At 37.6% G+C, this 13355-nt stretch overlaps 1 protein-coding gene across 3 annotated transcripts in view; it reads left to right on the top strand.

Moving 5' to 3' along the window:
• The first annotated feature begins 841 nt into the window (after positions 1 to 841).
• ZNF292 (zinc finger protein 292) overlaps positions 842 to 13355 on the top strand; it is a 28530-nt gene continuing 16016 nt past the window's right edge. Inside the window, exons 1-3 of one of the 3 annotated variants that reach the window (XM_025895737.2) lie at positions 842 to 993; positions 1510 to 1588; positions 2920 to 3055. In XM_025895737.2, the coding sequence (XP_025751522.2) occupies positions 2938 to 3055 (118 nt within the window). In that variant the 5' untranslated portion in view covers positions 842 to 993; positions 1510 to 1588; positions 2920 to 2937. Of the gene's footprint in view, positions 994 to 1509; positions 1589 to 2577; positions 2698 to 2919; positions 3056 to 12776; positions 12870 to 13355 lie in introns of those variants that run through there. The other 2 variants (XM_018077968.2, XM_018077969.2) reach the window with 2 other exon arrangements.

Below are 13355 nucleotides of genomic sequence, written 5' to 3'. Positions count from 1 at the left end.
GCAAAGAGCAAAATTGATCATCTTAATATGACAGGCTGCGTGCAACCTGCCATAGGGTAGAATTAGATTGCAATCTGTTAAGCTACCCTAGGCTTGAGAGCAGGGATCCAAGAGGGATATGGTTTGGATGTTGACATGAGAACGTTACTATCTACTCTCCCTTAACGTGTGTCTGAGTCCTCCAGCCTTGACTGACATTAATAGAAGCCTTTTGTATTTTAGGTGGTAATGATTATTTCATCACTCATGAGTTTTATTTTGAAATCACTCTTTGTAGGTATTCGTCTGGCAAGTAGCAAAACAGCTTTTTGACTAATGATTTTTTGGTGTATAAATGGTGTCTTTAAAATGCATACTTCATATTTCTTTCAGGGCCATGTAAAAAGCAATGTCCTGAAGATACCTGTATCAGTAAGGTGGCAAGACAGAGAAGATAAAGTAAAGGCTAGAACTTTCAAATTTACTTGCTTTAGAAGCTGAACTGTAGAGGTGAATGTCTAAAAAATGAGTTTTCAGTACCTTAATTATGATATGCTCTTCAGGCTTCTATGCTTGGAAAATATGAATGTAAAATGAATCATATGATGGTACCACAGAGAGGAAGTGTCAGTCATAACGTTTTTATATGATCAGAGAATGATTGTGTGTGGAGTCTTAAGTTCCAGATGTTAATGAAACAATAAATTTTAATGGAAAAAGGCATGCTTTGAGAACATGCAATTCATATGAGGGAGAAGATATGTAATCATTAAGGAGGGTGGTCTACTAGTGAGGAATATAAAATTTAAAATTTACACTTGTTCTTGAACTTGTGATTGTTTTTTCCTTTTCCAAACAGACTTTGTTGGAATATGCAGAAAAGTGGAAAACATCAGAAGACCCTCTGCCTCTGCTGGAGGTGTACACGGTGGCTATCCGAAGTTATGTTAAAGCACGACCTTATCTTACCTCTGAGTGTGAAAATGTAGCCTTTGTGCTTGAACGTTTAGCACTGTGAGTATATTCTTTTTCGTTACTAAAACCAACCTGTACAGTTTTAACTTTGCACTGCCTAAATGCTTTCCCAATTTGGTGTTAAAAAGGTTAGGAAGCACCTACCTTCCTCGTGGTGGATGCTATATGTGAGAGAAAATATCTTTCATTGTTTGAAATGAGGCAAGAAGGACTCCTGATATAGGGCAAGCCAACATTCCTGGCTTGAAACACTTTGCTACTATTGGTCTGCTTGCAATCTGAAAGTGCATCAGTTTACACAGGCTTTTGGAGGATCAGATTTGATGACAAATCCTTTTTTTTTTTTATTTTTTTAACAGTATCTTTAGAGAGTTTGCTTTCACAGTTTCTGCAAGAGTGTCTAGGACCTTCTTTTCTTTATGCGTTCAAAGAAAGCAAACTTTTGTGACTGATGTTTCAAACAAATAACTGTTTGGATATTAGAATAAAGAATTGTTGATTATACGTTTTAAAAGTCAAAAATTGCCTCAAATGATTCTTCCATTTGACTTCCAGAAGCTGTATTGAACTTCTACTGTGTCTGCCTCTGGATTTACCTGAAAATAAATGGGAAGAATTTCAGGCTTTTGTACAGGTGAGTTTGATTCATGGAGTGGAGTCTTAATAGCTTTTCAGAATGGTTTGGAAACTTAGGAATGTTGAGCATGTAACATGTCTGTAAAGAGCAAAGCCTTCAGCTGGAAATCCTATGTACTCTGCAGTAATTGCTGAAGCTCATGTTCACCTGCATGCAGCAGCAGCTGTGGAGAAAAAATATTTACACATTATTGAAAGAAAATTCATGTTTTAAGATATATTTGTCTGTTAACACTCCTAGAAATGAAATATTATCATATAAGTCATTATTTACTATATGTTGTTGTACATTTGAAACTTATGAATGAAAGGCCTCTTGATACTGCAGGATTGTTAGATCTCACAGAGGGCATAGCTGGTTAAGGTTAGAGCTCTACTTTAAAGGAGAGTGTTGGAACAAGTTCTGCTCCTCAGTATTTATCACAAATATGTAGTGGGAGGTCCTGTCTACAATTTAGAAGAAAGGGGGATTGGGGAGGAGGAAAGAATAATACTGAAAAAGACCAGATACTGTTGACTCAGGATTCTCAGCCTAAATAACATAGGAAGATGCAAGGCTGATTATTTTATAGTGAATTTTGATTAGCAACTGCCTTATATAAATCAGTTCTGAAGAGATGTGTTTGCTGAGGTGTTCCAGAACCTTCAGAGTAGGTAAAAAAATAATAGAAAAATGAAAAGAAAGATGTGAACCTTCTTTTTTTTTAAGGACCAGTGTAAGTTGTGCATCGCTACTTCAGCTGATTTTTGCAGGTACTTTGTTTGCTCCCAAGTGTATGTCTGCTCCTAGATTTATACTAGTATATAAATGCAGTGAAAAGTATTTTAATTGATTTTAAGACTCCAGTCTGCTTTCATCTTATTTGCATAGAACCATGCAGTGAGGTCTTACAGCTAAAATCTTTCGCAATTACAAAAATGTTTTTTCAGTGTCTCCAGGACTTAGAAATTGAGCCGCTGAAGCGTTTGAGAAGAATAATAATTTAGGCAGCTGGTACCAGACCAATACGTGGACCAGAGAAATTGCTCGTCCATTTTTAAAAGAGAGACCTATTTCAAAATTTAGTTTCAGAAATTTCAGAAGTAGCCCTGTTATTAAATCTCAAGGTGAGTTTGAGGACTCAGTTGTTTTCGTTTCTCAACCTAAATCTTAGGCAACAGTGGCAGAAGTAAGATCTGTATCGGCTGAATATTAAGTATAGTTTGTTATACATTTAACTCTCTGTCTGGTAAGGGGTTATTTTTTCCACATAAGGTATAAAGGAGTGTGAAAAACTCATTTTTAATGTCTTTTTAACAATACTTTGTTTTGTAAAATATATTATTCAGGTGGCTCATAAAAACTTGATGGAAAATGGCAGCCGGGAACTGCACATTTTAACTACACTTACACAAGAGAAAGGAGTGTGGAAGAACCCAGTATTGTGTGGTATTCTTTCCCAGGAACAGTTGGACCCAGATAAAGGTAAAATTTAAAATTATGGTTGGGATAAAATACACCTCGTTTTTATAATACATTGATATGTTATTATGATACATGGAAGTTCTTTGTTTCATATAGTTTGTGATAGTTTATAAGCTGTATAAATAAATATATGTGTAGCATTGTCTGAATTATGAAGAGATTATGTTCATAGGAATAGACAAGTTATGTTGGCATTTCACACAAAACATAATCATACCTTGAGATCTCTTGCAGTTTTCTTTGTAAGCCGTGTGAAGGGAGTTTACATACAGGCTAATTTGCAATGGGATAAGTTCAGTACTAGAATACAAAAATTACTTGATGTAAACAAAAAAACCCCAAACTGTACATATATATATATATATTTAATGAGAATGGCATTTACTCAGTTATGAAATGCCGAGAGGGCCATTGCTGAAGATTCGTTTGGACCTGAGTTCTGAGAATGGCTGATAGCAGTTGTGTGGGGAAGGGTGTATGATCAACAGGGGCTTACAGTGATACTGTCCTGATATATTATTTCCATTGTTGATGATTGCAATTCAGAAGAGATATCCTTGTGTTAAAGAAGTCTTAGCTGGTTTTTTGGTTCTTTGCAAAATTGGTTTTAGAATCTTTATGAGTGTCACACCTGAGCATCTGTGGCAGAGCTGCACTGTTCTTATATCAAGTAAACTAGTTCCTCTTGCTATCTGCCTGCCTTTAGCATGGTGCCTGCTTATTTCGTATGATAATCTCTATTTGTTAACAAGTAAACAATTCTTGTGTCTTTTAATGAATGCATCATAAGACATGATTCGTTAGACTACTGTCGTATCTTCTCTCTTCGATTGTATCTGTTCTGTATCTTCTTGCTTGACTGTCCCATTCCTCATATGGGGAACCAAAGGTTTATCCAGCAGTCGGTACGTAGGCGTACTGATTTTCTGCTTCCTTCTGCATTCCTTTCATAATGCTTCCTAGCATTAGACTTGCTTCTTGACTGAGCATTGAGCCAGTGTTTTCTTAAATCAGGACTAAACCAGACATGTTTCTTCCTTGAGGACTAATACCTGTTTCAGTGTTAGCACTTTCCCCTAGCATGCTGCCTGTTTTTCTGTATATATAGTTAGGACATTTTTTCCTCAATGAAAATAATTTTGGTGATTTTATCAAGATTTTAGTTTTGTCTGTTTTGCCACATTATGGACTGCTAGCATGTTTTAACTACCCTGCTTTTGTCAGCGTGTTTTGTGACCTTGTTCTCTACTGTCCCTTTCCAAACGTTTGTAAAAATGTTGGACATAGGTAGGGGTCCCTGGTACAGATCCTCTGGAAACCCACTGAGTTTGTTGGGGTTTTTTTCTTTTCTTTTTCTATTAACTGATAATTTACCTGTACAAGGATCTTTGTTTTACTACCAAGAGAGGTTGCTGTCTTCTAAGGATTTGAGGGACTTCTTTTAGTGCCTTTAGAAAATTAATTGGATATCTCCTTTTATTCATACTACCACAGCATTCTTGGATAAGTCCAGTAAATGTATAATCTGGTGTTTTGTTTTTTTTTTTACAAAAGTTGTGCTTACTCTTCCACAAGATTTACATTTTGTCACTTCTTTTAATTATTTATTACGCATCTGATAGAGATTGTGGATTTGCATGCAGTTCTCAGAGTTCCCTGGTGTACTCCTTTACTAGCTTCCTATCAACCACCCTCTAACCATCATAACAGAAAGGTACTTGTAAGAGAGAGGTTTAATTAATATTTTACTCGCCTTATAGTTGAGGCTTTTTAAGAACTCCCTTATGAGTTCAGCATTGGGTGAGGAGGACACAGGGTAGCAAGTCCAATTGTAACCATGGACTTCAGGAGAACTCATCTTAGCATCTTTAGTGATTTTCTTGGAAGAATCCCACGGAAACAGGTCCTGCAGGGGAAAGGGTTGATAGATCTGGTTGATATTCAAGGATCATCTCTTCCAGGGTCAAGAACAATGCATTCCAATGAGCAAGAAATCAGGCAAAGGGGGCAAGAGACCTGCATGCTTGAATAAAGAACTCCTGTCATTACTCAAGCATAAGCAGGAAATACACAGGAGATGGAAGCAGAGTCAGGCCACTTGGAATGAAGACAGAGAGGTTATCGGAATAAGTCAAAATGAGACAAGGAAGGCCAAGACCCATCTGGAATTAAATCTTTCCAAGGATGTCAAGGACAACAAAAAGGGCTTTTTCAAATACATCAATAACAAAAGGAAAACAAAGGATAGTGTAGGCCCATTATTAACTGGAGAGAGGACCCTGTTGACAGCAAACACAGGGAAGGCAGAGTTACTTACCTTCTTTGCATTGATCTTCAGTGACAAAACCAGCCCTCAGGAATCTCTGGCACAAGAGACCAGTAGAGTGCCTTCATCAAGTTCACTGATGGCACAAAGCTGGGAGGAGTGGCCATGCAGTCCTTCAAAAGGACCTTGACAGACTGGAGAGATGGGCAGAGAAGAACTGTCTGAAATTCAACAAAGGCAAACGCAGGGTCCTGCACCTGGGGAGGAATAACCCCAGGTACCATTACAGACTGAGGGCTGACCTGCTGGATAGCAGCTCTGTGGAGCAGGACCTGGGGGTCCTCATGGGCAACAAGCAGTCCATGAGACAACCCTTTTGGCCAAGGACAGTGGTATACTGAGGTGCTTTAGGAAGAGCATTGCCAGCAGTCAAGGGATGTGATCCTGCCCCTCTACTCTGCCCTGGTGAGGCCACATCTGGAGTGCTGTGTCTGCTTCTGGGCCCTTCAGTACAAGAGACAAGTGAGAGGGGACCTCACCCATGTCTATAACTATCTGAAGGGAGGGTGTCAAGATGGAGTCAGGCTCTTCTTGGTAGTGCCAAGCAATAGGACAAGAGGCAACAGACAGGAACTGATGTGCAGAAGTTCCTCTTGAGTATGAGGAAGAACTTCTTTACTGTGCAGGTGACCATGCACTGGAATAGATTGCCCAGAGAGGTTATGGAGTCTCCCTCCCTGCAGATACTCAAGAACTATCTGGACTCAATCCTGTGGAATGTGCTCTTGAATGACTCTGCTTGAGTACAGAGGTTGGATCATTGTGGTTCCTTCCAACCTTACCCATTTCGTGATTTCGTAATGAGTTTGGTTTTGATGACTGTTCATTTTATCAGTGTTTTCCTGCAAAGTTTTTTACAGACATTTCAGGATTCCTTTTGCTTCTGAATGTTGTTTACTCAGGGATGTTTCTGCCTTGTACTTGATTGATTGAATCTTATAACAGTTGTTGCTTGTATCAGTGGCAAGATTGTTGTTATTACACATCCCTATTTTTGTATCTCAGTTGACAAGCTGTTTTCTAGCTATTGTCATTCTCTGTAATAATGCATTATTTTGTGTCATCTTCTTGCTAATTGAAAGGATATTTTAATAATACCAAAATTATTGTCCTATTTTCCTTGTCTGTAATCAAGCATTCCCAGTGTTCTACCACTTACCCTCTCTTAGTGGACAACTGCCTCTTAGTAGTCTTCAACCTGAACTCCAGTATAAGAGTCTTTGGAATATTTGTAAATGTCACTTACAGGACTTTGCTTTTTGTTCTTAATGTTGCCTTTACCATTTGCTATTTCAGAAGTTCCCAAGTATTTAAGCAGTCTTCTTGTTACACGGGGTTATTATCATTTGGCAGACTTGATTAACTCAGTCTTTGAGTAATGGCTAGCGTAAACATTTGTCTATTGGAGGTGAAATTATTAGTTGAGATTGGAGGTGTTTTTCCTGATCATCCTCTTAAGCTTTTGATGCCTCTATTTGTTTCAGTTATTCCTTCATGGTTTTTTTATTTTATTCCAGTTTTAGTCATCTCAATTATGACCTATTCAGAATCTTTGCCATAACTGGGTATTTACTGAGTCGGTGATTATCTCTTATGGAAGGCCTCTGTTGTTGACTCCTGAAGGACAGTTTGCCTCTTTGCATCTCCTGTAGGAAGTGCAGCTAGGTGTCTGTTTCATCTCAGAGATCGATACTTTTGGATTCCTTTATTTTTAGTTTTACAAATCCAGGACATAGTGTGAGATAAGTTCATGTTCTCTGATCACACAGTGCAGCTTTTTCGTTCTGATTACAGAGGAAATGCAGGCTTCTCTGAACTGGGTTGTTCTCTTGCACTCCTAGTTTTGAGAATAGTCTGTTGCATTGGCTCCACCTAAATATGAGCAGGAAGTACTTGCTTCCTAAGATGTTAGGGAGACTGTTCTCTGAGTGCCATGTCATTAAGTATTTGTCTTACTCCTGACTGCCTTGGGCACTGCTTGGTTTTCTGATGAATGTGTGTTTGTAAGGATTTGTGCACTAAGGAGCTTGAAAAAAACTAGAGGATGAATACCCAGTTGTTTAAAGCAGTGTTGAGAACAGCATGCCTGTCACTGATTTCTTTGCTGATGAGTATTGCTGCGTTACTACAAGATGTTGATACAGTACGATGATATAAAATAGTAAAATCCGTTTTGAACTGTAGTGCAGGAATTACATGCATACAATAGATGCAGATTTGTGGTTTTGTGCACATATAAGATCTATTCACATTAGAAATATTCAGCTACTTGTTTTGTCACCTGCTTGGGTGACAAACATTGGCATGGCCCTGGATTTTTAGTCCATGACCACAGAAGTTGGAAAATGCCACTTCAGTTACTAGATTCTATAATAATAAATAAAAGAGAATAAAAAAGAATCTCTTCTTGTGAACTATTTAATGCTGATACCCCACTTGAGTTGTTTCTGAAGAAAATTTATCTCTCTTCCTCTGCAAGTGAAACATGACCATTGTCATTTGTGACTGTACTTGTTCCCACAATGCTAATCTGTATTGTGTGGAGGAATAGCCTGGAAATGAGTATTTGGATCCCTGATGAACTGAGAAATATATTTTTTCTTGTTCTTGGCTGTGACTCCAAAGAAAATTTATTTGCAGCAACTGAATCGCCAGTAGGATCTTTGGTTATCATCTGTGGGCCTCCTCAGTGCATATCTGGAGTTGACAGCATTACTTGTGACTGCCATCTGAGAGATTTTCTGAGAAACTCCTTCTGAGTTTCCCAGATCTGTTTGGTTTTGCGTCATGGATCAATCTGCATTAATTTAAGAGCTCCCAGGCAATGTTCCACGTAAGCAGTTCAGTGCTGAAAGGACAGATCCTTCCCCCAGTTCCTCATATCTTCTTGTTTCTTGCCTCTGTCTCTTGCCTATGTCTTTACCTAACAGGACAACAATTATGTGACTAGGCTGCAACTTCCTTATTCAAATTCTGGTTCTTCAGCAGTATTACCTCTTAAAAGTGTGCTTAGGATCTGTAAACTACTTGTTTGTTCATGTGAATTTTTGTCTTTTTCCACCTAAACCTATCTCCTGCCTTTAAAGAATGTTTGTCAGATTTGGAGTTTTGTTTATGTAGCATTGTAGACATTTGAGAAGTATCGCCCAAAATTACAGAATCCCATTGGGTCACAGGGATAGCAAAGTACCAGTCTTCTCAAATAATATTTCAAAGATCCATTGGGAGCAGATTGGTAACATTCTTTGCTGTGGAGCACCACTCTGTCACTTACCATGAGCCTCAGATAGTGGGAACAACTAGTCTCAGTACCAAAGCAGAAAGAAATCTGGAAGGACATACGAAAATAAAATATCCACACCATTAAATTCAAGAAGGCTGTATTAGCTGTGATCACTGACTAGTCAGAAAGGAAATGGTTCACCTGCTCATGCACTCATCAGCTGGTTCCATGTTGCTGTCAGACATTTCATTGCATTTGCATGCTGACTGGACCTGCTTCTACTTCAGAATTCACCTGCACGACTGCTTTTTTCCTTGACATTGCATATGATGAACAAGAAGTACATGTATTTGGAGAGAAGAATTTTCCACGTTTCTCCACTTCATTAATTGTTTAGGGAAGGAAACCTTACTAAGGTTGTCTTACTTTTTCACATCATAGTGTGTCTTTTGTCTTACTGGATACCTCCTGAACTACCAGATAGCCTAATTTGAGACCAGGACTGATCTTATTCTAGAATTAAAGCTGATTTGAATTCACGACAACCAAAAATATAGGTTTCCTGAAGTTGTGTGGCTGTCTGTCCAGCCTTATTTCTTAGTGTGCCATTGACTGAAAGCTGAATTACACCTCAGTGTTTGGGGTTATGTGATAGCCTATTCAGTGGTGAAACACTCTATTACTGCACTTTCATCCTCAGTTTCTGTCAGTGTGGCTTGTGCTGTTCAGAACGAACTTGTTCTTCCATCCTTGAGATTGTCATTTTCTGGTAGTGATGGTGTAATCCTTCAAAGCTGTCATTGGTATCTCCTCAGCTGGTACTGAGGGTGAGTGGAGGAACTGTCTAGAGGAAAACGAGCTTGGATAACCTGACAAAAAGCCATGCTGCCACTGCTTTTTTGATACCTGATTCTGACTACCCTTAGAGATTTAAACCTGGATGCCAAGAGTTAAGTTCTTGAATTTTTCATAAGTGTAAATGTAGTAGGCAGGCTTCTGAAGAATGTCCCACTGAAAAAAGCATCAAGGATACTACCATCACTATTCAGAGATTATCAATATGGATAACAGGCAGAATTTAACAGCCAGCATGGAACTATTTTCAGTAATCAGAGCATCTGTCACCAGAAGTTGAATGATACCAGCAGCCTCACTTTTGAGAGAAACAAAAAACCTAGTGTTTTCATTCTGGGTATATTCAAAGAAGCCCTGTGGACTTTTTACCCTTTCACCAGACAGTATACCATCATAAAGGCATCTGGGATTGGTGCTGCATTCAACAGAATTGTGCTGAGTTGCTGTTTGTATCAAGGATTCTGAGTCCCAGCTCCTGGTAAATATGAAGGTATGGAGTCCAGTTCAGAGTCACCCACAGTGTGAGTGCACATGTGGACAAACACCTGAAGATGACTAAAGAGGTTACTGACTAGTAACTGAAGTTCTTTGAGGTGGGTTGTCCACATGTACATTCACTCCCTGGTTTCATCCTTCTTGGCCAGAGCAAGGTTGAGAAGACATAAAGGTCTGTGGTAGATAAATCTATACCTACCCTGTAAGTGATGAAGGGTAGCATAGTAGGATTATGAGTGCTTTATAAGGCAGATGTTCTTTGCTTTGTGCCCTACAAGTCCTCTGGTCAGCCAAAACATGACATATGTGTGTGGACTGTCAACCATAGAGACCCTATTACTGCAGAATTGTGCTTGTGGGTTGTTCCTGCACTCATGTGCTGCTAATCTATGGATTACTTTTTCTCTGTTTCAATCCATAGTATAGTATAAACATTTTCTGTAATAAAAGTTCATGGTTGTCCTCGCAGACTTGGCGTGGAATCCCTTGGTTAGTAGGACCTGACATGCCAGCTATGGGATTCAAGGGAGTAACAGGGAAACTGTGTCTAAAAGGTTATATTCCAGTATCCGCAAGCTAACTTGCTAGAGTGAGTAGATCATTGTACCACCTGTCAAATGTCATCTGCTCGTCTTTTTTTCTCTCATGTTAGTTCTGTAATTTTACATGAATTCTGCACGTGCCTTGCACAAACATATTTGCAAATTTCAATGAGCAGGGGAACATTGCACTAAAATTACATTTAATAATTTTTCCAAGAATCATTCCCATTAAATACTTCAGGGTTTGTGCTCAATTCAGTGACTTGTGCTAGAAAAGCACTTATGCCTCAAAGTGGTTTTATGAATTTACAATTGTCAATTTGTTACTATTTTTCTACAATAACTTTTGAAATAGATATTGCAAGATAAAACATATTTATTGAATGTTAAAAAACAAAAAACCCACAAAACCGTCAAAATCTCATCCTTAAGACCGTTCCCCATCAAAGATTTACTCCTGTAACCTTGGGCACTGTTTTTGTCTAAAAATGTCATCTGTAGTTCAGTTACGAAATAAATATAATTAAAATTCATGTTTTGAATGAGCTTTCAAATGTTAAACTTCATGATTATAATCACTTGGATTAGAATAAAGGTTTAAGAGCTAATATGTAGCTTTAACCCTGAGGTCTTCCTATATCTTGTTGAGAAGATAACAGAAAATGTTCTGATGCTTATGCAACACAGGCTGGCTGAAGCAGTAAACACTAAAGGAAGGGGATTACTGAGTTCTAGCAGACAGAACATAGAGTCTGAAATATTAAATGCAGTAATTATAATAATAAATCAGAGTGAAACATCTTGGGTTACCGATATAGCTTAAAGTCTAAGGTCTTCCTGTATCTTGTTACAGACATAAGGTAGAATGTTCCAATGTTATTCCAGGCAGACTATCTGGGACTAAATGTTATGAGTGAACGGATTATTGGAACCTGGTAGAGGAAGAGCAAGGCTGAAACTATTGAATGTAGTTAATCACTGGGTCATTTGTGGGTTGACAAGAGTATGAACGTTTTTTGTAAGGCATTGGTAATGACATTAAAGGAACGTTCATCTGCTGCTTAAAAGGCAAATGTCCTCTAATAAATACAAAAAATGGCTACTGTCTGCCAATTGTCTTTTAGTGCACTCTGGTTTTCCTTTGTTCCTGTGTGAATAAAAATCTGGTTGTAGCTTCATCAACATGGGGAGAGGAAGAAGGAATTAATATTTAATTTGGGTATTTTTACGCATGAGTTAGTTATCACTGATCATTTGTCACAGGGCACAAGAATCCTGAATAAATAATCGAGAAATTGGTTGGAATGATAATTCAACTATAAATCTGAAAATGCATGAAAGATACTGATGAGGTCTAACAAGCCTGATTTCTGCAAAAGGCTATATATTCTACCCTAAAATTTTGTGTACTAAAGTGATAAAGAACACAGTTGACCTAATTTCAATTTCAAGATGGACTTTTAGCAATATTCTGTATAAGTAGCTAGAAAAAGGAGAAATCATGAGATAAAATGACAGTCATGAATCAAAAACTAACTAGGATGGGAGGAAGCAAAGAATAAAATGAGATAATTATTTTTCCTTTAGTAAACTTCATGTTTGATATACTAAGACTCCAAATACTAGAGACACAATTTTTCACATGCTGAAAATACTTATTTCATTAAGACCAAACAGGACTTTAAAAGTCAAGAAAACATTAATTAAGTAAACGGGTAACATGATTCAAGTGAAATTAAGGGCGAGTAAATTAAGATTAATATCATGAAGGTTTCTACCAAGATGTGTCAGAAAGTGAGCAGTGGAAATGCCTCTGAAAGGTTTCAGGAAGGGGGGATGAAAATACTCAAAGGCTGGAAAAAAGCTCATTTAGAAAAGATCAACATTTTACCCTATTATTGAAAGTGTATAATGAATCTGCTGTTTGTCACGAAAGAGTGGAAACAAAAAACAGTAGAAAATTCTGAATTCTCTGATTTTAAAAGATTTGAGAATATGTCATGAAATTGAAATATGGATAATTGAAAACCAAAATATTTTTTTATTCAGTGTATATCCACGTTGAGGAAACAGTTGCCTCAGGGAGGGCTTGATGTCAAAAGAATTAAGCAAAAGTGATTACCTAGGTGTCTAGTTTTAATAACTAACTTTAAATATTTTGAAGGTAGTACTACACCTCATGCTTCAAAGCTGAAACAGTTTTGGTCTTGAAGATCTGGATTAGACTCAAGATGTATATTTAAGAATAGGACTGTTAACCTGTGCTCCCCTTTTTTGTAGGATTCTTATGCCTTCCCCTAGAGCACCTAGAGTTGAGTTGTTAGCATAGACTACAGAGTTTAACTCTGGTAGGAGCATATCTGAAAAATACAGATAATACCCATATCTTATAAGTTTTAAACTATGCACAGTCAAATGTATACAAGATAAACCTCTTTTTGTAGGAAACTTATTTGTATTGAAAAACTTCTAAATAAGTTTGACTGCATTCTATGGATGTGTATACAAAACATAACACCAATAAAAAGCAGTTCAGATATATCCTTTAATAGCAAGATCTTTAAAAGGCAACTGTTAGCAAAGGTGTAGCACAAATGTACAAAGGATGTGAGAGCAGTGGCTTTGTGTTGCCTTTCTGTAGAGCTATAATTAAAGGGTATCTAAATATTTTAATATTTATGTGCTTTCTAAATTTGTTTTGTGTATCTGTTTTGCCAAGAAATTAGAATTAATTAAAACCTGCAAGTAGATACAAGGCCTGTGACAGGGAATTCTTACGATAAAGAAGTACAGTTCACACAGAAGCTTTTCCTCATCTTTGCTTCATACCTTTTGTGACTGTTTTGATTTGTATAAATT

The sequence above is a fragment of the Manacus vitellinus genome, unplaced genomic scaffold (assembly GCF_001715985.3).
Source record: "Manacus vitellinus isolate BGI_N305 unplaced genomic scaffold, ASM171598v3 scaffold_4_pilon, whole genome shotgun sequence".
Lineage (NCBI taxonomy): Eukaryota > Metazoa > Chordata > Aves > Passeriformes > Pipridae > Manacus > Manacus vitellinus.
Note: the sequence above shows the minus strand (reverse complement) of the source record. Positions and strands in the feature narration are given on the sequence as shown.